At 35.4% G+C, this 24,202-nt stretch overlaps 1 protein-coding gene across 2 annotated transcripts in view; it reads left to right on the forward strand.

The window, feature by feature from the left end:
* LOC149785280 (rho GTPase-activating protein 5-like) overlaps positions 1–24,202 on the forward strand; it is a 188,509-nt gene that overhangs the window by 104,144 nt on the left and 60,163 nt on the right. For both annotated transcript variants that reach the window (XM_089979150.1, XM_089979151.1), the window contains exons 16-20: positions 7,293–7,426; positions 8,313–8,432; positions 10,846–10,954; positions 14,711–14,917; positions 23,371–23,547. In XM_089979150.1, coding sequence (XP_089835276.1) covers positions 7,293–7,426; positions 8,313–8,432; positions 10,846–10,954; positions 14,711–14,917; positions 23,371–23,547 — 747 coding nt within the window. The remainder of the gene's footprint in view (positions 1–7,292; positions 7,427–8,312; positions 8,433–10,845; positions 10,955–14,710; positions 14,918–23,370; positions 23,548–24,202) is intronic.

A 24,202-nucleotide genomic window follows, 5' to 3' on the forward strand; every position in this document is an offset into this window, starting at 1 on the left:
ATATGGAACAGATTCAGTAAGTTGGTAGGACAATAAAGATGAATATAGAACAGATTACAGTAAGTAGGGAAGACACACAAGACAATATAGAACAGATTACAGTAAGTAGGGAAGACACACAAGACAATATAAAACAGATTACAGTAAGTAGTGAAGACACACAAGACAATATAGAACAGATTACAGTAAGTAGGGAAGACACACAAGACAATATGGAACAGATTACAGTAAGTAGGGAAGACACACAAGACAATATAAAACAGATTATAGTAAGTATGGAAGACAGACAACAATATGGAACAGATTCAGTAAGTAGGGAAGACACACAAGACAATATGGAACAGATTCAGTAAGTTGGTAGGACAATAAAGATGAATATAGAACAGATTACAGTAAGTAGGGAAGACACACAAGACAATATAGAACAGATTACAATAAGTAGGGAAGACACACAAGACAATATGGAACAGATTACAGTAAGTAGGGAAGACACACAAGACGAATATAGAACAGATTACAGTAAGTAGGGAAGACACACAAGACGAATATAGAACAGATTACAGTAAGTAGGGAAGACACAAGACATTATGGAACAGATTCAGTAAGTAGGACAGACACACAAAATGAATTCAAGAAAGATTGCAGTATGTAGGGAACACACACAAAATGAATATAGAACAGATTGCAGTAAGTAGAGAACACACACAAAATGAACATAGATCGCAGTGAGTATGGAAGACACCACTAAACTGACTATAGAACAGATTGCGGTAAGTAGGTAGGACACCACAAGACAAATATAGAACAGATTACAGTAAGTAAGGAAGACACAAAAGATGAATATAGAACAGATTACAGGAAGTAGGGAAGACACACAAAATAAATATAAAACAGATTACAGTAAGTATAGCCTATCGTGTGCTGAAAAATGGCGTTAAACCCTACAACAACAACAACAACAACAACAACAGTAAGTAGGAAAGATGCGCAAAATGAATATAGAACAGATTACAGTAAGTAGAAATTCTGCTGTCAATCATAGTAGCATAGTAGTTGAGCATCATTGCATTTTTAGAAAATCTTTAATTTCAGCATCTTGCAACATTCAGTTTAAAGTACCACAAGGTGGGTTCAAGTAATGTATTAAGTTTCCATTTTCAGCCTAATTTTCAAACAAGGCAGCACAAGAAGCCCTTGTGGCTCCTTGATGGGACCTTTGCTGTTCTGTAATGTAATGACATTTACAGAAGTTAAGATTGAGATATTTATGTTCAAAATTTACATTTTGTCATGTCATAAATTACAAAAACACAGGGTGGATATATTTTTTGTCAATCTTACAATATAAAATCTCTATTTTATTAAGTTTTGAAACTTGCAGATACTTGTTTTAATTCAGTTCCTAATATTTGAAAAATTAAAGAGTTTTATTAGCCACCCTCCTTGTCATATGGCATTATTTAATACAAAAATGAAAAGAATAATTGATTATAAACATTTGAGCATATTTTTTTAGAAGGCAGTGTTCAGGGAACTATAAAAAAATGGAACACAAAGCACTTACCCAGAATACTTTGAGGCCATAAGGAAAAACTTGGGAACCACATACAAAAACCTAATGGTGTGTATGTGAAAAAATTACAAAAAGGGGAATTTAAACAATGGCTAGATAGATCCATACCAACAGCCCAGTTACAATCAAAACTAAATTTGCAGTGTCGAAGAGACCACCCGAGAGTAGCAAACATAAAGACTGGGTCTGGGTTCAACGAGTCCAATAATGAAAAAAAGTGTCATAAATGTAGAAGTTAAAGAACAAAGAAACAAACAGAAAATTTCAAACATTGATAATTCTGTAGCATGTCTGATTTATATTTATATTGTTATAACTGTAACAAAATAAAAGCAAATAAGATTTCAGTTGTAAACAAGATGAATTGTTTATTTATTTTTATTGATCAATTGCTACATGGGGAAAACACATGTACATTGTATTTGAGCATTTGGATTGGTCAGTATTGACCTAATTTATATGACTTTGGTGTTATTTAACACACAAGTCAGTGTGATTTAGGTTTTAGCATAAAATGATGTTTCACAATTTTAAGATGTTTGCATGGTCTACACTGGAGTCCCAAACAAAATGAGTAAAATAAAAACCCACAATTTTTTTAATTACATGGTTAGACTTTTCATACATGCCATATTAGTTAATATATGATGTTTACACATGCAAAAGATATGGGTCCTGTGACAAATACATCAGATCATGGCCTGTTGGCCAACAGTAATTTAGAAAAAAAACTGACCTTTGACAATAATAGCCAAGAAGTCCAGGCCATAGCACCATAACACAGTGTGACCCCGCTATAGCACTCTGTTATAACACAAATTCGGATATAACACGGTCGTAGTGTGGCTCCTGAAATTTCATATGTAATTTTCTCGTACACGAAAAAAAATCTTTCTTAAAAGTACGAAAAAAATGTTAAGTTTATTATCATTTTCTGGAAGAGATCACATATGAATAATACAAGACTATTGTGGCATGGCTTCTGAAATTTTATATGTGCTTGTCTCATACATGCAAAAAAAAAATTCTTCTTAAACATACAAAAAATAACATGTAAAAAGTTTATTCTGGGATGGCGTAGGGCTTCGCCAATGTTGCAAACTTGGATTTTTTTCCCCTTATTGGTGCCAAAATGTACCATCTGGCGATTTTTTTTTATTGGTGACATTGTTGGCTGTTTGACTTGTATATACAACCATTGGTTTGGAGTAGAGAAATGCAGAGGCCCCATGAAAGGAAGCCGCAAGCTTGAAATAAATTGCACTGAAATTGATATATTTTTACATAAATTCAGTCCATATTGACAAACAATCTAAACAGTGCATTGTTATATCATAATCCGCTTATCTTGACATCTAGCATGAGTACTGTATGTTGTGAGATATGTTGTTTTTCTTGTTGACATTTCTGGTAACGGAGATCAACGGATGAGGCATTATCTTGTAATCTATCTAGATTTTCATGCACTTGGTAGTAATTAATGTATTTACATAGACTGACATTTGCATGTCGATGGTAAGTAAAATTCCTCTTCTTTTCACTCAGAATTAAATCCTTCAGAACACTAAAATTTTCTCTAATAATCCCTGTCATCAGACCAGAACACCTGCGTTTCTATCTTCCATTTACCTGGGGCCCCGAGTTGTCTAAAGCTCTCTCCGTTACGGATCACTGCTATCTCACCTCTGTCTGCGTGGGTTCGAGTCTCATATTCAGCTAATGTGGGTATGTGAGAAAGCTTGCCAGTAGCTTCTCGTGAGTCAGTGGTTCTTTCCGGGCTTTTCCTGGGTTCTTTCTCCACCATTAATACTGGCCGCCACGTGTATCCTATTGTGTGCTGAAAAATGATGTTAAACCCTAAAGCAACAACAACTTCCATTTACCCTTTGTTAAATTTCTGACACATGCATGGAAGGCAGCATCACATTGCTACCACAAGTGTAAAAAACAAACAAACAACAAAAAAACCAGATAAAACCATTTTACTTGTTGATCTGTTCAATAGGCTGGCAGGAACAGTAACTAGAAGAAACCAAACGATGGCCAATTCCTTTTCAAAAATGAACCTAAATAAAATAGTTTGCTGAAATTTCAAAGAAAACAGATTACCTTTGAAGCACCGATTTTTATGAAAACGTACTTAGCAAATGGGAACAAAAATCAGTCTCAGTCATATGGTACAATTATTTGATGTTGCCACCACAATAAGAAATGGGCATTTCTTTGGTTCTCCAATGCTGTCCTTTAGCAGTGACTTCAATAACACATGCATCCTTCATCAAAGAAAGCTGACTAAAGCTTTCATTAAAAACGAAGAACCTTTCTTCAAAGGAAGTCAGTACTAAACTTAAATAAAAGAAATGGAATCTGATGGATTTTCGTGTTTTCCAACATGATTGGAACATGTTAACTGTGTCGTGAAAGTTTCCTTTTTGCAGGGAAAAAGTTTATGCTTACAAACAATACCAATGGCAGCTTAAAATACAAACTAACTTTTACCGACTTGGGACATACTGAAAAGTAAATGTGCTTCATCATTCATTACATGATTGTGCTGTTTTTCCACTGAATTCAGACCAATATGGCGATATGACTGATTTTTTTTTTAAAGCTACGTTTAAAATCCAAATCACACACACACACACACACATACACACACTCAGACCTATATGACCAGTGACAAAATTATTGAGTATTTTAAGTCTCTGTGTGTGCATATTTTCGAAGGAATCAATTGTATTGTGGATTCAATGTATGTGATGAGATATGTGGGTGAGTACACAGTATTGATACTCTATTCATGCTATACATTAAACATGTATATATAAACAGTATACACGTATATGTACCAATTCGTGGTTCTCTAAATAAAGTAAAATATTATATATACCTTCTCTGTTTTCACTACATTTGTATTTCTCATTTAATATGCATCGATTTAAGATGGTAACTGTGCCAATAAAGCACATATTTTACTGCCCACATTTATTACCTGCCCTCCCCTGCATATTTGTTGGGGTACATGCATCATTTTCTTCAGCTAACTGACCTGGTTGCTTATAACACGGTTCAGTCTATAACACAGTTAAGTTCTATGGCTCCCAACTACTGTGTTATAGCAGGGTCACACTGTACTGAAATACAATCTTTAGAATAACTTCCTTTATGTAAATTGTTCTTTTGGCACTTTCAGCCCTACCCATAAAATTAAAAAATTCAGTTTACTAAGATACATTTTTTAAATTTACTCTGTAATTGTAGTTTTCATTATATCAGAGAGCCAGAAGGCTTCAAACCCTTGCATGTAAGTTTTGTTTTGTTTTGTTTTTCTTGGTTTTAAGATAATTTAACATGTTGGCTGTATCATGCTGAGGAAATAGGTACAAAGTCTTTCCCAAGGACATAGAGATCAAACCAACCCAGGCTGGCTAGAATGGGTATCAAACCAGCAACCCTTTGATTAGGAGTCTGACACTCTACCAACTGAGGTGCCATGGGTCCACCAAAAAAAAAGAAGGAAATCTAATTCTGAAAATCATTATTCTTACCAGATTATTCATGAAGTATTACAGAGTCTTTATAGCTCATTTGGAGCATAGGACTCGTAATCCGAGGGTTGTGCATGTAATACACCCAGGCCAGCCAGGTTTGACTGCCTCATTGTGTTTTTGGGAAGGCATTTATCCCCCATTTTCGTGGCATAATGTAGCCAGTAATGTGTTTAAGTGCTGTTTAAACCCGACCCCACCCCCATTATAATTTTCTTTCTTTCATCTGAAATAGAATGCATGTTTTTGACCCTTCTGTATGTATGGTATTAGGAATATAGAGGTCTTAATGTATAACCCTCATATTTGTGGTTGTTAGCATTGGCACAGAAATTGTACTAGTTAATGTCACAAGATGATTTTTAGTTTTAGAAGATTGATGTCGATATGGCATGAGCAGGAAATGTGAAAAACCAACAGTTAGGCAATATTGGCTGAAATTGGAAAGTTTAATCTCTTTGCATTTTGCTATAATTAATGAATAATTGAATGAAGACCATTTCTTCAGACTTTCTTACAGTTGTGGCAGATCATGTGCCTGTAAAAATAAAATATTCATAAAAATGATGAAATTTGCTAGAATTATTTAAATTTACTTCTTGGCATTTGAAAACCCAAAATAAACCATAGTTTTTTGTTTTTTACTTTAGCTAGAAGATCATTCCAGTAGTTTATCCTTTTTTTATTTTTTATTTTTTTACATTGAATGGTTCTATTAGGTATGGAAATAGTAGAATTTATTCTCTGTGCTTTTATATGATAGAATTAAACCTAACTTATAAGTCATTCAGTCATCTGTCTTACATGGCATCTGTAGAACTAGACCTATTGAGGTGTTGCTTTTCTCAAGAGGCAGTCTTTTGCACATCACAGATGTAACTGCTAAAATGGGTTTGACTAGGATGTTTACAACCATATGTTTATACATTTTGTGTTTGGTTTTGTCCTGTATAATTTAGTCTTTAAAAATATTGAACTCTGTATAGTGTTACATAGTAAATATAGACTTCTTAAACGCGCTAATTAATCATAATTTCCTAACAGAGCATTTAATAGATATTAGCATATCATTTCTATCCATTTTATGATTGTATTTGTCAGTATGTGTAGGAAAAATAGTCCTGGAATATTAGTGCATTCTGTCATTGTGTAATTGTTTTAAAAAGCTTGAATTGTGGTCTGTATCTTCTTTCCTTATAAAAAAAAGTTCAAAATATACCTGAGTGTCATTATTTTTTCTCCATTATGAAAAGTTATCAGCATATTTATAATATTCATACTATGCCATATTGTTTCATTTGTTTGATTTAAGGTAAATTATTGTATTCAGAGAAGTTGAGGGCTTTTTATACTTTTGTTTTGGATGGATTTCACATCCTCCATGTGTATGGCATATTATTCATTCTTTGTTATTAGGTATAGTTTGTATTACTAAAAATAGCAACATACTTTACAGTCTTTCTAAAATTAGTGACAAAAATATATATCCACTAGTCTTTCACGTTTTATATGTCAAGGGAGGCAATATGTTAAACCCAATAGTGGTTATCTTTGGATCTGTTCCGTGTGTGGCAGTATTTTAAACAGTAGTAAACAACAATGCTTTTAAAAAGAAATTTCTCAAATGTGTTAATATAAATTCCATAGTGATATATAAAGAAAAGAATATTTAGCAGAATATTATACGATTATTTAGAGTTATTTAGAGCAGTACGTGTAACATGGTTAAAGGAATAGTAATATCTGTGGAGTTATGTATTTGCATCTTTTGTAAGTTATGTATCACTTAGCCCTCCAAGCTAATAGTATTCTCAATACATTGATTATGTATACCAGTGATCTGCAACCTATTTTACATAGCATTCCACTTTTTTCCATGTTAATTACAAAATGAACGAGCACATGCCACCAGGAAGAGAGTTTTGGCTGCCCTTCACATGCCACACAAAACCTCTTGTGTGCTATAGGTTGCCGACCCATGATGTATACTATACTTGGACATTGTTAGTAGATGTTTCATGTTTATTTCAGGATGAATTGATGGCAGAATTCTGTAATGTATTAAAGTAGTACCTGTTAGAGTGAAGAAACCATAATTTGTGTAAACGTTGAACTAATTCAAATAATAGCGTAATATCTAATGTCTGTGTATGATATATTTATTTAAATAGTTGAGCCAACACCTCTCTCCAGTCAGGAAGCCAGTAATGAAATGATTTGGTCCGAAAACTCAATGTACTCAACATCTTCTAAAATTCCGTCACCAGCAGCTGCACGACCACCAAAATCCAAACATAAGCCACATGTAAGTTTAATTTTTGCAATCTAAAGTTTCATTGTCCATTGAACCTGTTTTCAATGTTTTAATTTTAAATAATTCTCAAGTGTTGCTGCATGAAGATAGTATGCTTAACATTTCAACATTGAAATAGATGCCTCTCTTCAAGTCATTATTTCAGTTCGAACACAAAGAAAAACCAAAGGAAACAGGAGATCCCAGGATGGACCAGTGGATGACCACATACCTTTGCTTGTGTTGGAACTGGGAATGAAACCTGGGACTGCATAGGTGCACACTAAACATGGTATTGCTGTACCATACAAGCCGCAAGCCTGTAATTGCAATTAAAAAGAAGACAAGAAAAGAAAGGGAATATGTTGACAACAGACTGATAGGAATGAGTGAATTGTTAAAATTAAAATATGAATGCATGGATTTTCTTTTACTGAGACTAAAATCTATCTGCAAAGATTCAGTTAAGTTCAAGTGTGAAAAATTGATTGAAGTTGATTGTGATATATTTAATAAATTTGAATAAATGGAAGTTGTGGTGTTTTCACATCTAGCTTGATTAATTCAGAATAATGGGCAAAAGAAGTATTTTTTTAATAAAACTTCATTTACTGCAAGAACGTCAATTTCTATCAAATTCTTGAATGACCTTTATTGTCATTTATTAAGACAGCAGAAGCTTACTAAATGCGTGATATACTCATCTGAAATGAGGCTATCAATAGTACATGCATGGTACAAACACCGCTGATATAGTAGTTATTTCTGTTTGTGATTGAGATAGGAACAGTCAACATGGAGATCCAAGTTCAGTTTTGTCTTTGTACCTTGATTGTAGATCAGGGGAATGGTAAGCTTTCTTTATTCTGGTTATCATTCTTTTTCTGCTTTGTTTCAGCCCTTGAAACTTGTTCAGAATTCCCCATTTCAGAGGTATCCTGTGGGTGCCAAAGGTCCAGTTCAAGCCCCACTTGCTTTGCCCGAACATATAGAAATTGCCGATTATGGCACTGTCAAGGTAAGAAACCCTTCAGAATCATTATTAGTTTCTTTTTGACTATATAGATACTAACAGCTGCCTCGCTTGGTGCTCAGCATTAAGAGGATTGTGTTAGGACTGGTCGGCCTGGTGTCAGGATAATGTGACTGGGTGGGACATAATGCTACATGTCTGCGGCATGATGCTTCAGTGCTAACATCACTACAAACTGCCACACTGCAGACATTGTAGCGATAGTCTGAAAAATTGTTAAAGCTAGATTAAAAATCCAATTCACACACACGCACTCCATAGATGATATAGTAAAAGAGCTTATGGGATGGCCTTTCATACAGCGTTTGTCGTCCATCTGTTAGTACAAGTTTGTTATTGCTACTAGTCCTAATCTACTACACATATTGTCATGAAAATATGTACACACACTCATCCTATGATATAGTTGGTCCTAAATGAGAATGTTGAAAATGTTGCTGTTTGGTCATCCAATATGGTCACCATGGCAACCATCTTGAAAATCTTGTAATGCTATTCTTCCTGAATGGATGGTCATATTGAGAAGGGTTTTTGCTGTAAGACTACCTATTATTTCTAGTTGGTGCTGTTTGGATATGAGCACAAGAACTATTATCCCAATAATCTTGTTATTGCTAGATGGATTATGATGTCATGTTGGTCCTAAATCAGAATGGTGCCAATCTGACATCGAATGTGGTAGACCAGATTGAAAGCTCTTTGGCAAATGGAAAAACAATCTGTTTACAAAGGTTTTTTCTGAAGTGCTGAGTTTCCAGCTGCAAAACATTGCTCAAAATATTTGTGTTAAGTTCTCATTGTTTACACACTGCAAATCTGTTATATTGTTCTATACTTTTTTCACAAATGCATGAAGTCATGACTTGGAGACTGAAAATTGTGTTTTTCAATAAATTGGAAAGAGACTGAATTAAAATTTGCATGTGATCTCACATAGAATGTAAATGAGTTTTTAGTAAATTAATGTACACTGTTCCTGTTATTGATGCAGAAGCCATGGTAAATCACTTGGTAGAGAATCGGACTTGTAATCCAACTATCATTGGTTCCATACCTTCCTGGGCCATCCTGATGTCAGCTGCCTCTGTGAGTCCTTGGGAAATCCACTTAATTCCCATTCCTTGGCATGATACAGCCAATAAGGTGTTCAAAGTGCCATTAAAAGAAGGAGTCGCAAATGAATTGTTTACAGTGTCAATTTCAGTGACCTCTTTATTATATTAATTAAACAAGAAGAAGATATAAATTTTATTTTATACATCTGCATTGAAATAAATACTGAAACATAATCTTGTACCGGAAGAATTCTAAATATCATAATAATGCACATGAATTTAAAATACCACGCTCATCACAAATTCTCACTGAATGAATCCCATTCATACTTTTGATATCACATAATAGTGATAACATGCATGTAGCTGTTATATTGTGTTGCCAGTAAGGTTTTCATTATGGTAAAATCTAGTACTCTTCCTTGCTTTGTCAAGGAAGCATCAGAATTTCTGTTTATAATTATGTGTTATGATTATTAGAACATATTTGTTTGCTGTCAGTTTAGGAGAGCAGTTGGTCTTGGTAAAAAAAACTTACTCCTAATTGTACAAAATATTTGTCTCTATTCTTTGAAGCATCAGTTTTATGGGTTTTTCGCTATTCCATTTTCATGTTCTTGTCAGTGAAACTGAAACAAAAATGGTTGTGCCTTTAATAAATATGGTTCTCTTTACTGTCCACTTTGACTGACATTGGCATTGCATTAATAATTGGTTCTAAAATGTAAAGTATTGTGGCTTTAATTATTCTGTCTTTATTGTTTGTTGAGGTTATGTTTTCTGTGCACAGAAGTACTCCTGTGTTACATGGTTGGCAAATATACATGCAAATATTCAGCTACAATACATGCACCTGTGTCACATGGTTGTAATGTACATGCAAATATTCAGCTACAGTACATACACCTGTGTCACATGGTTGCAAATGTACATGCAAATATTCAGCTACAATACATACACCTGTGTCATATGGTTGCAAATGTACATGCAAAAGTTCAGCTATGATATGACCTTATCAACATTCAGTATTGGAAAATGTTGAATAGTTGCCTTTAATACTTGGTTTAAAGTATTACTGTTATGTTTTATTTTATGTACATTTTACAGAATTTTAAAATCGAAATCATATTTTATTATGTTGTATGTATATGTTTATTTTTGAAAGGTGTGTTCCTGATGTTTTAATGCAATTCATATTTTTCATTTTGAACTTTACCTTACATTACCTTACCCATTGTGCTGAGGCACAGAAAAATGTTACATTAAAGGATATAACAAAGGAATGGAAGTAAACATTTGCCTGTAAGTAGCTTTTTTGAATATTCTCATTTTGTATTCAACAGGATGCTTTAGAGGGTCCATGTATAGATGGGGACTATGCTTCAGTTGATGATGCACTGCCTGAAGGGAAGCTTCATAGAATAAAATCAACTCAGAGGAAAAAGGAAAAAGGTATTAGCATTGACACGTACATGTAATGTGACTAACTGTAATTCAAGTTATGCACATCTTGTTGCTCTTACTGTTGATTTTGGAGGTGGGCTGGTATAGGTGTTTGTTTGCATTTGGATTTATTATCTGCAAATTGTTTGTATCTTTGTTCAAATACCATCTTTTCACCTTCATATCACAGGCATTTACAGATCCTGAGGCAGGACTTAAAAACCACATAACATTCTGACTAAATACGTACTAATGAATGACTGAAATTTAGAAAATTTGAAGAGATTCACTTAAAATGACTTTATGCAATAACTAATTGGTGTTGTAAATCTTACTTCTTTACAAGGCCAACAGCCAGATTTTGAGAGGAGTTTATTTTGTCATTGTTGTAAGTTAATCTCTGACCACTTTAGGACACTAGTAAATGAAATGGAAAGGTTGAACACAAGTTTTGATCACTTTTGTTCCCCCAGATAGGTAATATGGGTGATATATCAGTCTCTTTCTGTCTTTCTGTACACATTTTTGGTTCAGTTGGTTCACAAATTGGACAAGTGGTTCTTATTTGCATTTACTTCTTTTTTCATTTTTCATTTTTCCATCCATCCATCTCTTTGCCAGGAAAATTCCAAAACTATTAAAGATAACTCTTTGAAAATTGATGATTTATTAGACCGGTGCCTTTTTGTATTTCAATTTCTTCTGTTGACTTTTGCTGCTGAGAAATGGTTGGTTTCAGTATCATTTTGTTTGGACCAGGGGATCAAAGTTGTCTCCAGGGGTAGCTAAGTGATAGCTAAATTGGTTGAACATTGGACTCTTAATCCAAGGGTCACATGTTTTTCCATAGTTACCCAGGCTTTGTTGGCTGCCTTGGTATGTCCTTGAAAGAGGCTTTTAGATCCCATTTCCTTTGCATGATATAGCCAAAAAATATATTGAAAGTTCCAAAAAAACAACTCAGTGACTCCATCTTATGAAGTATATGATAACTGATGGGACTACATCTTGATGAACTACAGTAGAAATAACAGAATTTTTAAAAATAATCAGCAAGTTTCATTGAAATATTTGGCATCAGTAAATTAAGGTTGGTGAAAGCATTGAAAACTTACATGTATACTGTTTGCCAATAAAATGACTGGAAGAACATTATGTATGTAATATGGGGAAGGGACTATCTTTTGCCATGTCGATTTGTCTGTCTGCCCATAAAAAAGTTTCTTTCTGGAACACACTTCCAATTTGTTATGGGTCGTTTCAACCAGACCTGGTACACATGTGATAGAGGTGCTTCTTTATACAGGTACTTAGAATTTTCTGCATTTAATTTTTGTTATGTTACCATGGAAACAAAGTGTAGCAAAAATAGTACTCAAATTGAGGGTGCTGGACCATATGGTACTTGCAAAAGTTGTATAAAACTGGAATTAGTGTAGTGTCAGCTGTATAACTGTTGAAAGTACATGACCACAGGGTACTAGAATAAGTTGTATAAACAGAAAGTACTAGACCACAGAGTACTAGCACAAGTTGTGTAAATTTTGAAAGGAGAGTATATGACCATAGGGTACTAGAATAAGTTGTATAAACAGAGAGTACTAGATCACAGGGTACTAGCACAAGTTGTATAAATATTGAGAGTAAAGGAACATAGAGTACTAGCACAAGTTGTATAACTAGAGACTCCAAGACCATAGGGTACTACCATAATTTGAACATACAGTGCAACCCCACCATAACGCACCCAAAATGTGAATTCAGATATAATGTGGTTGTGGTGTGGCTCCTGAAATTTTGTATATTCATTCACATGTGAAAAAGTAATTTTTGTTCCAAGTATGTGAAATAGTGTAAATATTTTTTTATCATTTTGGGGAAGAGATCGTGTACGAATTCGAATATAATATGATCATGGCGTGGTTCCTGAAATTATAAATACATGTACATGTATTTTTCTCGTACTGGTAATTTTTAATTTTTTTTAAAGTACAAGAAATAGTGTGTAAAACGCTTATTATCATTTTGGCGAAGTGTTCATGTATGACTTTTAATATAATACGATCGTGGCGTAGCTTCTGAAATTTGACAATTTTACCAGGTTCTTGAAGTGTTATGCCAAAATAAACATTATCGGAAATGTTACTTATTACTGATACATGAGTAAAGCCAGTAAGTTGTCCTTGTGATTGTCTTGACTTAATTCTCCATACAATTGTTGCTGAAACAATTGCTAACATGTATTTCTTCTTTAACTGTATGCACAACCAAGCAGCACAACCAAGCAGCAGACAATGCGGTAGTTGATAAAAGATTCTCACAATAACACCAAAAAATGAAAGCCACCAACATGTTTACTGGGCTTGACGGTGTTATTAGATACAATCAGTTGACCAGTAAATAATGTCTGCTTTATTAGCTGGAAATTGAAAGGGTATGAAATTGTACATGTGTTCAGCTTAAAATATTTATAAAAGTGACTCGTGACCATTGTAGGCCTACTGCACTTAGTTCTCTGGTTTTACAGGTGTATGGTGTTTGTTTATGAACTCGTTATTAATTTCCTATTTTTAAAAAAAATGTTTTATTGTTATGGAAAAGCAAATTCACAAACGCAAGTCGTTCTCTACACTTTGCACAATGATTAATATAGTAGTGTCCACATGTTTTTTTCTATATTCACAAAATCTGAAGTAAAAGTTATATGAATGCTGAAAGCATGTGTTGATTGTTAATTATTCATGGTGTTGTCATTTAAACGAATAGGCTTACAAGCATTAATTATCGGAAATTTGCAGTGGATAAATGTACACGGAAACTCAGATGATAAATTTTTTATCAGTATGAAATTTGTACAGACACCGTTCATAGACCCTGGAACACAATGAACCGTACACATGCTTCGTCCTTCTTAACCTAATTTTGCTGTTAATTTTTCCCATTGAATTCAGACACATAATGATCTGTGACAAAATTATTGAATAGTTTAAATATGTGTGCAGTTTTTGCAATGGAATTACATGTATTATGGATTAATTGCAAGCCCTGATGGTACGATATCAGATGGCAAGTAAGCAGTGTTAATACTCTATTCATGCTGTATATTAGATGTTAAATTCAGACACAATGATCTGTGACAAAATTATTGAATATTGTAAATCTGTGTGCAATTTTTCAATGGAATTACATGCATTATGGATTAACTGCATGCCATGACGGCACGATAGTTAATGGTGTTGATACCCTATTCATCATATACATTAGACATGAATACACGTATATGTGCCAATGAGTTCTTCTCTGAAAAAAGTAAAATACTGTAAAACCCTGCATTAACACAACCCCGTTATTAACATGATCCAATTTTTTGGACCCCAATTATCGCATTATAGCAGGGTTCCACTGTATATTGAAAGTACTGGACCATATGGTACTTGTGTTGTATAAATATCAAGAGTACTGGACCAAAAGGTATTGGTATATGTTGCATAAATATTGAGAGTGCTAGACCATAGGGTACTTTTAGAAGAAGTCTTGACATAGGATGATTTATTTTCACAAGTTGCCATTTTCAGCATTTCCACCAGTGATATTTATATTTTGGTAGGGTCAGAAAGTCAAAAGGATGAGGAAGCAGACTTACTGATATTATTATTTCACATCATTTATCGGCATGACATTGAATGAGACAGGCTTGTGAAGTTGTAACACAACTCTTTAGTTTGCTGTCTGATTTTTAATTATTTTTTTTTATCCCACCACCAGCAGGTGTGACAGACTCAGAAGATTCTGAATTCAGCTCATTAGAGCGAGAGAAGCACAAGTCAGACTTGTACAGGAAGGTGAACAGAAAGCCTACGCCGCACAAAAAGAAGCATAAGCACCGCACTGGAAGCCAAGAGGAGAGACCCATCATCAGCCATCCCTTCAATGAGAGGCATTTGAATATTGCTGATCCTCAAGGCGAGAAAGGTATGGTTCTTGTGAGCATTTCATACCTGTTATTTTTTTAAAAGCAAAAATCACAAAATTGGGTGGTTTTGATTATACATTAGAAGAAGAATCACCCAGTGTAAACTTAATATCGATTGGAATGGTTGAATGGGTTTTTCTTGGATGTTGTCACATACTGTTGACCGCAATAAAAAATGTGACAAAATACATATTTTGACTAATGCCAGTAGTCATCTGCTATGAAGATTAACCCTGTTCAGGGCTAAGCAAATCCCATAGTCCCAATGTCCAAGACGAGAAATTCTTCATTGGGTTAGTGAAACTTTCTAAGAGGTCTGTCTGGGGCAAATAAATTCTTCATAAAAAAAATTTCATAGAGCTGCTGATTTCCAAGGCAGATTCACAGCTAGTATGTAAAATAATTCCTCTTGGTTTTAAACTAGTTTATTTCACAGCTGAATAAAGTTGGTAATACCAGCATTTTCAACAGGAGTTATAAGTAAACCCATCCACTATCACGTTACTCAAAACTACCACCTCCAGCCTTTTGCTGCAGAGCTCTGTCCATAGTGCTGCAGCATGTTGACAGTGTATATTGGCCTCGTGTGGTGGTAGAGATCAAAGAAGTCACTTGGCTTTGTAGAGATCTGGCACCAATCAACTCGTGGGTTTGTATCTTATAATACCAATTATAAGTACATAACTTTTTCTGCGAAGAGTTAAAACTTATTTCATTGCTGTGACAGTACTAAACCTTGTTTCATCGCAATGACAGTACTGATGCACTTATGAATACTTGTATTTTTTTTTTAATGCATTTAGTTGTAGAAATGTAAAATATGTTAAATATGCAGGTCAAGTTGACCTTTCAATTTTGTTTTATGGCTAGCTTAGCATTGCAAGACTGGCTATATGGTGCCAACTCAGAAAGCCTTCAAGAGCTATGAAATTTATGTATTTTTATAAATTGGATTAACATTAACTAACAGAAAGTTGGATATAATTACGTATTTTACCCAGATTATTTTCATTTTTACTGTAAATTGGGGTAGGCACAAAATTTTCTTGTTACTTTTGATTGAATTCAAGCAAGTCATTTCTCAGGAGACATTTGTATTGCTACATGCTTAGATATATCAGAGAAATTGCTTTTGTTTGAATATTTCAGTCGTATGAGCAGATGGTGAAAATTGGACTACTTTTCTTTCTCTTGTTACCTGTTGGGCTCAGGCCATCTTTTTCTCCAGACTTTTAACTTGCCCTACTTTTTTACAAAGGTTTTTCAGTCCGAGTGCTGTTCGGACCAGTCTGCCTTAGATTGAATGAGAGAGAGTCAACAGGCTGAACATGAACTCTATTTCTGGGATCTGTGATATTTTGCATAAGAAGAATCTGGCCTTTAATATGAGTAGGATGCTGCTAGAATTATCTGACATTATTATAAAGCTCAGGGTTTGCTCATTCTTTAGAAGTACTTGAATTTGTGGTTGGCTTCAGAAGTATTTGAAAAGTGCTTAAAAATATGCAGTAGTTGTTGATGGTGTAATGAATGGATGTTGCATTGACAGGGCCATTAGATCATATACAAAATTCAGTCATGTATTGAGCAATGAGAAATATATTTTCAAACATGATTGTTATCAGCACCATAGATGCTGTATAAATTTGTCTGGTTGCGTGATAAACAGGGAGCTATGCATTGGATCAGGTTAAGCTGAGGTCACTGATGGTCATACTGATGGTAGGAACATTGTCATCGAGTTACATACCAATCATTGTAATTCAGAATAAAGTCTCAGTGGTGCATTTCTGATCCTGTTGCACCTAACAAATGTTGAAGCAAGATGAAAATTACCTGTAGAATGGAGTAGTTAAAATCAGGGTAGAAATACCATAAAGTGCCAAGTGTAAAATCACCGGCATCTGGCAGTTCACTGACAATGTATACAGTTTACACTTGACCGTAACTTCATTGTCCACACCATCAGTATAACTAAGGACTTGTAGAATGAAAAACAAAAAAAGAAGAATTAAATATCAACAGTAAGAATGAATTTAGAATAGTGTTTGCTCAATCATGAAAATCTTCGGAAAGAGTGAGAAACTCTGGCAAATAAGACAGCTAACTTGCAAACTTGCTTAGGTACATAAAAGTTGTACCTAAAAGTTGTTTTCAATTGGCTATTTTGGCTGTGCATGAGTAGATGGGTGAGCTTGTTACCATTCTTGGAATGTATAATGATAATGAACAAGTTTCATGTATAATAATGAGGTGATCTTGCATGAGATAGTGTGAGCTTGTTACCCCTTTGGAAGCCACATTTCTGATCCAATTTTGATAAAACTTGCAACATGAATTTGTATCATCAAGATCTTGTTGTGATTGAAGCTCGGGTAACTTGGTTGGTTGATCATCAGACTTGTAATCCAATAGTTGTGGGTTTGATACCTGGCCATGCTAGCCTGGGTTTGCAGCTTTATTGTTTCCTTGGGAAAGGCACTTAGCTCCCATTTCCTTGGCATGATATTGCCAGTATTTTGTTAAAAGTACCATTAAAATCCAAATAAAATGTAGATATTGAGCTAGATCTACTCATATTAATGTGATAATCTGATCCAATTGGCTGGTCTTGAATTTGGAGGCCATATTTTTTATTCAGTTTTGATCAGACTTGGAATATGTGCTTATATCATTAAGAGCTTTAATGGGTTTGATAATAACCAATATCCACACATACTAATGAGATAATTTTGCATCTGACAGGTTGAGCTTGTTTACCATCCTGGAGGCCAGATTTCTGATCCAGTTTTGAATGTTTGCTTATATCTTCAAGATCTCTGATGGTTTCGTAAAGTGAGTGAGAACTATGCATACAAATGAGGTGATCTTCCATATGATTGGCTGAACTAGTTATCAATTTGGAGGCCATATTTTGATCTGATTGTGGTCGAACTTGGAATATATGGTTATATTATCAAGGATGTACTTGTTGCACTTTTTGGAAGCCATGTTTCTGACATGATTTTGATCAAAATTGGAAAATACTTCTGTCATCAGGATCTTGGACATTTTAAGTAATGAGCAAGATCTTGCACGTGATGGACTTTTTACCATTTTTGAAACGACATGTTTGTTTAGTTAGGTTTATTATCATAGAGATCCTTGATTTCAATTATGTGCAGGAGACTGCATTTTAATTATGCCTTCATCTTCAGAAAGAATTTTTATCACGATATAATAAATAGGTGCATGTAAAATTAACATAATTTTATGTTTGGAGAAACTTTACATGTGATGTGTTCTTACAATATTGTGTAAGCCTGCTAGTGAAATAGTCAAGTACAGGTGATAACAGACCCACTTGTACCTCTTGGTTTCTTGTTTGCCTGGGACAAGTGGATCAGGGAAATATTTGCTCAGCTCTGCTGTTACAGATCTCGAGATTTTTGAAGCAGCCATTTTAGTGTGAAATAAAAGCATGGAGTATGATCTAGATTGCTTTGTTGTGGTGGACATCTAGTGGTAATAAATGAATTTTGTAGTGCTCAAATTATCCATAATAGTGATGTGCTTCTGCAGAAAGAGGTCTTAGTACTGTTAGTTCCATTTTTCTTTGGCTGGAAGCAGTCTGTACTTTTGATACTTAATTTATAGTTCATGGATGTGTGCTGAAGTTACACTTACAGAATTATTAGATGCAGAATTGTTCTGGAGAAGCTCTGCATTGAAATTATTAATGCAAACTTAAGAATAAAATGTACCTTCATTTAATAGCAGCAGTATTACATTACATGCAATTATTGCATTGCTGTAACTTTAATTGGTGCTTGTCCCCATTCCAAGGAGATTATTCCCTCCTTCAATTAGTAATTGGAGGTCTAGAATGAAAAATAACATCATCCCAGTCTGATATCTTAGTACATTTTCAACAGTCAAAGTATCATCATTCTTTTCCTTGGACTTTTTGCACTGCTACGGTATTTTCAGTCTTGGGCACAGAGTGTCAGGGACAGGGTGCCAGACACCCAGCTTCTGACCAGGTACCAGATTTTGACCACCTGTCATGGGGAAATTATCAGTTTGATAACCCTGCTTTCTCATTGTTCCTAGTCAGTTCTATGGTGACTGGGTTTTGTTCTGAGTTTTGTTGACCCATCTCGGGAAGGGTTTGTCCATGCCATGTTTCTTGATGTTCCTGTGCAATCCCTGTGTTGTCTGGGGAGTCACACCTTGGTGGTCAATCAGTCACATCCCCTTTCCCTACCACAAGACCATAGATGACTTTGCCATGGCTCCATGTTATCAAGGGAAATGGGGAGACAACTACTCACTTCCTCCTGAAAGGAAATTGTCAATCTCTGTCTCCAAAGAGAGAGGTTTAACAGGTTAGTACCATCCCCCACCCCAGCCACCATGAGAGGAAACAGGATGATAAACCTCCAGTCATAAAGTCCCCATCTTCCAGGAGGGAGATGAGACCAAAAAATGTCTCCTCACTCGAAGACTGAAATAATGATGACACACTAATTTTTTTTGGCACAAATAAGTTCCCAGAAGAAGCCTTCTCATCTCTTGGAGTATCCTTTGTTCCAACCTACAGGTTAGGTGATGGAGGAGAAAGAGGTCTAGAGAGGCTCTCCAGGTCACATCCAATTGGAACTCTGCTTTTGCTGCTTTACTTGGTTATGTTGAGGGAACAGATTCAGAAGTTGTCTTGAGGCTAAGAGCCTCCCACCTTTAACTATGGAACTTCCCAGTTGGGGAATTTGGCAGAGACCTTGGCCCTTATCTCTGTCAAGGCACTCGAGGCTTTCTGGAACTGAAGGCTTGGACAATATTTATCATAATCTCACAGGCCAGTCTTCTTTGGCTGCTGCTTTAATCTATTGAAGGAGGAATCATCATCTCTGGCTGCATTCCAGAGATTGTTAGAGATTATTGCTAAGACAGAGTGACGTGTTCTCAATATCCATGGTGCTCTCTATAGATCTTCATCAGCTCTGTATAGATCCTGCCTTGGAGATATCAAAGGTTTTGCTGGAGTAGCTAATCCCTACAGTGGCCTTGCAAGTCTTGTGGGATAGCGACACCAGTCCTTTACAGTGAGGTTTGTGGTACCAAGACCCACTAAATCCAGCAAGTAAATGTCCCCATCCTGGAACATTCACAGCTTTCCACTGAAACATTTTAAACAGTAGCTAATAGAACCATTGGACAAAGTTTAACTCCTTTCCACCCATCTTTTTCATAATGAGGTGGTCGAAGAGGCCAAGATTGAAGCCTATAGACCCCTTCCGTACCTAAGGAGAGAGCAATTTTCCCTAGAAAGTCGCACCCTCTCCTGCCAGGTTGCCCTCATTTCAGTGTTTGAGTATGTACCAGAGCATTTGGTTGGATCTTAGGAATGATGCCTGGTTCCTTTTCACAAGAAGTGATGTTTACCAGCTTCTTTTCTGGAACCCTACATCTTTCTTTCAAAAACTCCTATTTGGTTCTACCAGTACCAGCCAGTATTTTTGCCTGTATTCACATACCTATCTTTACAGCATACAGGAAATTCCTGTCGGTTTGTCTAGGATGGAGTTCTTCCAATATAGAGTTCTTCTGTTTTGTTTAGCTTCTGCTCCCAGAACCTTCACCAGAGTGATGATTGTTGTAGTGGCTTATTTAAGGTCCTATCTAGAAATGAGGGCTGTTTTTACAGCACTGCAAGGGTGCATTGGTGGCATAAGACAGTGCTGCAAACCTCATACATCAAGGGATGGTCTCTGTGCCAGTCTGTTATTCATGTTGGGGAAAGGCTACTGGAATGAGCTTCCTTTTTATGTCTGTCCAGTGCCAGACCAGAGAGAATGTGCAATGAATGCCTTCAGTCTGATGTGGGATCATCTGTACAGAGATGTCATCCACTTTTTAGAAATATGTCAGATTTTTCAAAGATTCAGGAATTCCAAGTCATAGCTCATTCAGATAGCTCCTCAGTGTTTTCAATAATTGGTGGCTGTGTGGTCTCCTTGACCTATTGGTCAATGAACCCAGGGAACTACTGCTAAAGATCGATCTGCTGTTATGGCACAGAGTCCCTCTAGTACGGCACTTCTTAAATTCTCCACTTTTGCACCTAGTCTGTATCACATGATCAGTCCACTAAGAAATTATTGAGCAAGGTTGCCAAATGCATAGATCAGTCAAGGTGGCAATTGACTTACTAGGTTTACAGTGCCAAGTGGAGAATTTTATATAATTGGTGCATTTTGAAATGCAGATCCTATCTTCCCCCTTTAACATACATGCCAACCATTATGCTTTTGGTGTAATCATTATGCTTTTTACCACAAAATTATGCATTACGTGTAAACATATTCAGACTATGTGTTTTTGGTATATCCTCCTCCCAAAAGAATAATTTGTTTTCACAATTTTTATTCATATCCCGTTAATTCCATGGACCATATTCTAGAAAAGACAGCTTCTACATAACTATGACATAAGAGTATGCTTGTCCATAGACTTGCATGCACTTTCCTAACAGTATAATATTCTATTTATAGCTGCTGCCCTGTTTCCAAGAAATATGCTGGTTTCTACTTTCAAACTTTTGACCTTGGTTTCTATTTATAGCAGCTGTATGGCTTAGTTAGGAGAGAACAGACTGGTTTTCTAATTCTTAATCTTTGCTTGCAGATTCATTGTTCTAATTCATGTCTGGTACAGAACCAGTCTGGAGGTATTTGGCGCTAAAAGTCGTCAGATTTATTATAGTCAGTGCATGTGTTAGAGCAAAAATGTTTTTCAAATAATTTCACAGATGGATTAGAAAAAGACGAAAAACCAATTCAGAGATGAATACATGAATCACATAATACAGCGTTCCATTCTAGGGCAGCTTCACACACATTGTAGGCTATGTGGAAAGGATTTTAATATTGGTCATGGTGGTAAAAGAAAGAAACCTTGAATTAGCTCTTTTTACTAACTCCAGTAGTAAGGTAACTTCTTTTTTACAACAGAACTCAATTGTGGACACAAATTTTATAAATGCAGAGGTGTTATTTACCAAGTTCTTAATAGAACACGGACTACCCCTAGCGCCATAGTGGTAGAAGACTACATTGGTCCTTTGTTCAAACTAATGCTTCATGCAGAGTTGATGAGCAGTGGCACCCAATAACTCGAAGATATAAATTTCCTAATCTTTGTCAGGTTATGACAGGAATATTGGTTCTTTACCATTCTAATGCTGACTGCGATAGATTGTTTAGCATTGTTAACAAAAGAAACTGAAGTCAGATCCAGGCTAAGTAACCCAGCACTTAATGCTCTGCTGGTGTGCAAAACATTTGTAATCTCAGCTGGTACAAAGTGTTTTGAGAGTCTGTTGCTTTTTAAAGCTAAAAGTGCTACATATGAAAACTTGAAGATTAGTTGATGTTAAAAGATCAGAGGGGTAAATAAATGATTTTGTACATATGTTCATTGAATTTTATTATGTTATATATGGATTACTCTTTTTCTGCTCGGATTACTCTTTTTGTCCATTTGGATTAAACTTTTTCCTCACCAGGGGTTGGCATGTATGCTGGTTTTCTTGCCAAGTATCGGATACCGTCAGTAGCTGCTGTTCGTATTGAATCTATCATGTGGATGATTAAGACAAACTCTTTTAGCCAGTTAGAGATTTACAATTCTCTCTAAATCAAATGAGAAAAGAAACTATTTTAGCCTTCTTTTTCTTCCACTAATAGGCCCCTCTGATATTTTGGCAGCCACCATCTTGAGATGGATTGTGTAGACTATTAAAAGACCTTATCAGTCTATCACTGAGAGAGAGGTCTTGCATGAAAATCAAGCCCATGAAATCAGGCTACTGCTGCATCATGGGACCTTTTCAATGATTTTTCTTTGGATGATGTCATAAAAGCTGCCATATGGCAATCTCACCCCACTTTCTTCTCATTTTTTTTCCTTCACTCATTATTTTACCAGATTGAGTATTTTATACTTTGGTCCCAGTTGTATCAGCCAACATTTTTTCAAGCAATTCTCCATTCTGCAGTAGAGCACCTTACTAGCAGCAGTGGTAAGTTCACTTTGATATCCTACCATAACCATCAGTCTCACTCCAGGCTGGCAAATTCAGCGACACAGTAATAGCAGGTAATGTATTACTGATATTAGAATGTGTAAAACTAATTTTATTATGTAATAATTACCTGTTATTGTTGCCTAGTTCCCTCCCCCAATCCCTCCGCTGATGTCCTTTCAGTCTCTGTCCAGATCAAAGAAGGATGCTATTTTTTGATTTTCAAAAGTGGACTGAGGTATTAGACTGGAAAGATGTTTTTCATTCTAGCCCTCCAGTTACTAATTGGAGGAGGGAAAATAACTCCTTGGACTGGGGAGTAGCAGGTAAAGACTACATATTTAAAATTAGTTTTACCTCCCAAAAACTACCTTTTTCATGCTTCAGCAAGGAGTAATTCACCATCAGAGGACAGTGGTGGTGGCACTGGGGATGAGTTGCAAGGACAAAAAGCAAAGCAGCGTCGATCATTCAAGAGGAAGACCAAAACTCCTGGGAGCCCAAACACCTCAGGCACTTTTAGTCCCAGCATGTCTGATAGTGAGAATATTGTATCTCCCTCAGGTTGGTTCTGAATAACGATGTTTATAAAAGTATAGGTCAGTCTAATAGGTATAGGTCAGTCAAAATGTCTTGGTAGTTTATAATCGTCTTTTTTTTTTCCTAAAAGAAAAAGAGATAGGTATAGCAGTGCAACATTTTGCATGCATGATAAGGACAAATTATAATGGATATTTAGGAAACTTGAGCATGAAAAATCAGTTGTGATTATGCCATGGTTTTTTTCAGATTTGTTATCAATTTCATTTATTAGCTCACCTGGCCATAATACCAAGTGAGCTTATGGTATGGTCAAACATCCATTATGCATTGTCCATTCACAATTGCTATTCACAACTCTCAAAAAATGCTTAGCAGAAGTTGATAAAATTTTGTGGAAAGTATACAGGTGTAATGGTCTTTAAAATCTGTTTAAAAAAATACTGATTTGCCATCAGATATAGCCAGCATTACTAAATATTAAAAACCTTTAAATAATGTTTTCCAAAAACCACTTCAAATGATTTCACCAGATTTGAAAGAATCATTCCGGCATGAAGGTCTTTTCAGATTTAATGAAATGATGATCCCTGATAAATATGCTAGTCATTATTTTTAAAAGAAACCAATAACCACTAAACAAAATTTGTCCAGAATAAGATGGAGTGTCCATGCATGA

Source organism: Sinohyriopsis cumingii, chromosome 13 (assembly GCF_028554795.1).
Source record: "Sinohyriopsis cumingii isolate HCF-2022 chromosome 13, ASM2855479v2, whole genome shotgun sequence".
Lineage (NCBI taxonomy): Eukaryota > Metazoa > Mollusca > Bivalvia > Unionida > Unionidae > Sinohyriopsis > Sinohyriopsis cumingii.